At 42.5% G+C, this 2,024-nt stretch overlaps 1 protein-coding gene across 1 annotated transcript in view; it reads right to left on the bottom strand.

Moving 5' to 3' along the window:
• Positions 1–818, bottom strand: part of LOC103772832 (beta-1,4-galactosyltransferase 6) — a gene marked incomplete at its 5' end in the record, with an annotated part of 5,482 nt that extends 4,664 nt beyond the window's left edge. Inside the window, one exon of the mRNA XM_008940176.1 lies at positions 631–818. Within this exon, the coding sequence (XP_008938424.1) occupies positions 631–818 (188 nt within the window). The remainder of the gene's footprint in view (positions 1–630) is intronic.
• Between the last annotated feature and the right edge of the window lie 1,206 nt (positions 819–2,024).

Here is a 2,024-nt window from a genome sequence, read left to right as displayed (position 1 = left end):
CACTTGTAAATATATTTTGTAAATATATGTGTTTAGACAATTTTATAGATGTATATATAAATGAATTATTTTATAAACACATGTAAAGATAGATGAAATCTCTCACATATTTCTATGTGGTTTCTTATATACTTTTAAATATATTTAAAGTCTTTAAGGGGTTGAGTGCTAAATGGCTCACAACCTGAAGTGCAAAGAAAGTCCTGTTTTCAAGATGTCAGTTTTGAGACAATTAAATAAGTCATTTTTCCAGTGGTATTTTGTTGGAGATTATCTGCTTATCTTTAACAGCCACTGCAAAGGCTTATGCAGCCTTCTGGAAAACGTTCAGAAAAGATTTCTAATAAGGAAGGTAAGTTTTCCCTCCCTGACACACAGAGCTTCTTTTTTTAAGATCAACCTCACTGCAACAAGTTCAACATTGAAAATTAAATATCTTCAAATTAGCAATCTCTCAAATTAGACATTACATTTAAATCTTTGAATAACTAGATATTAAATTATGTAAATAGCATAGTAGGAGGCTGTTTCATTGCTTTCACCTATAGTACATACTGTCAGAAATTCAGACAGGCTTGAAGAATGTTTCTAGGGATTTAAGAAACAATGTGAACACAGCTAATTACTCACATGTACATGTATTTGTCCAGCTTTGCTGCAAAATGGCGTGGCATTTCCCCACAGCCATAATAGTTCCTGTCATTTTCAGGTAAGTGATCCACATCATGAAATATTATACAGTCCCAGGCAGCATCCGTGATGGCCTCTTTGAAGCCAACATTAAAGAGCATTGCAGGATTAAAGGGTTGTGTACCGGTCTTCAAAGAGAAAAGAAAGGAGCCACTGTCAGAATCAAGAAGAAAGACTAAATTTCAAGACTATGAGAGATCCATCCTCGACCACACACACAAAAAAAAAAGCATTGAAAAAGGTGCCTGTGAGTCCTCTAGTGAAGCAGAGTTCTGGCTACCAGCACCTACAACTGTGTTTCATAATTTAAAAAGTCTAGATGTTCTCCTCTCTTACCCAAAATTTAACAGCACTAGCAACTTATAGCACCAGTAACTCTGAAGTATCAAAAAAAGGGTGGTTTGGATTAATACAGCATGACATCACAAGTTAAAGAAATACCAATACAAACTAAAAAAACATTGTTTTTTTCTTGTTAAAAAAAAAAAAATCAGGTAGAATAGAATGGGCTATTTCAATTGGAAGGGACCTACAGCCATAGAATCATAGAATCCTTTAGGTTGGAAGGGACCTCCAAGATCACCAAGTCCAACCATTGAGCCATTAGGGCTCTAAAGTCTTCTGCTAAAACAGATCAGAATCTGTCAGGGTTGGAAGGGACCACAAGGATCCCCCAGTTCCAACCCCTCTGCCATGAGCAGGGACACCTCCCACTAGATCAGCCTGCCCAGAGCCTCCTCCAGCCTGGCCTTAAAGACCCCCAGGGATGGGGCCTCACCCATCTCACTGGGCAACCCATTCCAGGGTCTCACCACTCTCATGGTGAAGAACTTCTTCCTCACATCCAGCCTGAATCTGCCCACTGCCAGCTTTGCCCCATTCCCCCTAGTCCTGTCAATACCATCATCCAGTCTAACTGCCTGACCAAGTTAAGGGCATTGCCCAAGTGTCTCTTAAATGCTGTCAGGCTTGGAGCATTGACCACCTCTCTAGGAAGCCTGATCCAGGGTTTGACCACTCTCTCCATAAAAACATGCTCATGATGTCCAGTCTAAACCTCCTCCTCCTCCTCCTCAGGGAGCTGGAGAGAGCAAGGAGGTCACCCCACAGTCTCCTCTTCACCAGACTGGCACAGGGGCTGCTTTGTGGCCAGCACTCTCAGGGCTTTCCTCCAAGGGATGCTGGGCAGTGGGGTGTGGGATGGGCCTGTGGGGAACCCTGTCATGCCTATGTCACAGTGCCACCACCTGGCAACGCAGCAGTCACCATGCCCTGAGGCAGAAGAAATGGGAGCATCTGCCTGTGCCCCACTGCCACTCTGCCTGGCTTCACCA

Source organism: Merops nubicus, unplaced genomic scaffold, assembly GCF_000691845.1.
Source record: "Merops nubicus isolate BGI_N331 unplaced genomic scaffold, ASM69184v1 scaffold27035, whole genome shotgun sequence".
In the NCBI taxonomy this organism is placed as follows: Eukaryota; Metazoa; Chordata; class Aves; order Coraciiformes; family Meropidae; genus Merops; species Merops nubicus.
Note: the sequence above shows the minus strand (reverse complement) of the source record. Positions and strands in the feature narration are given on the sequence as shown.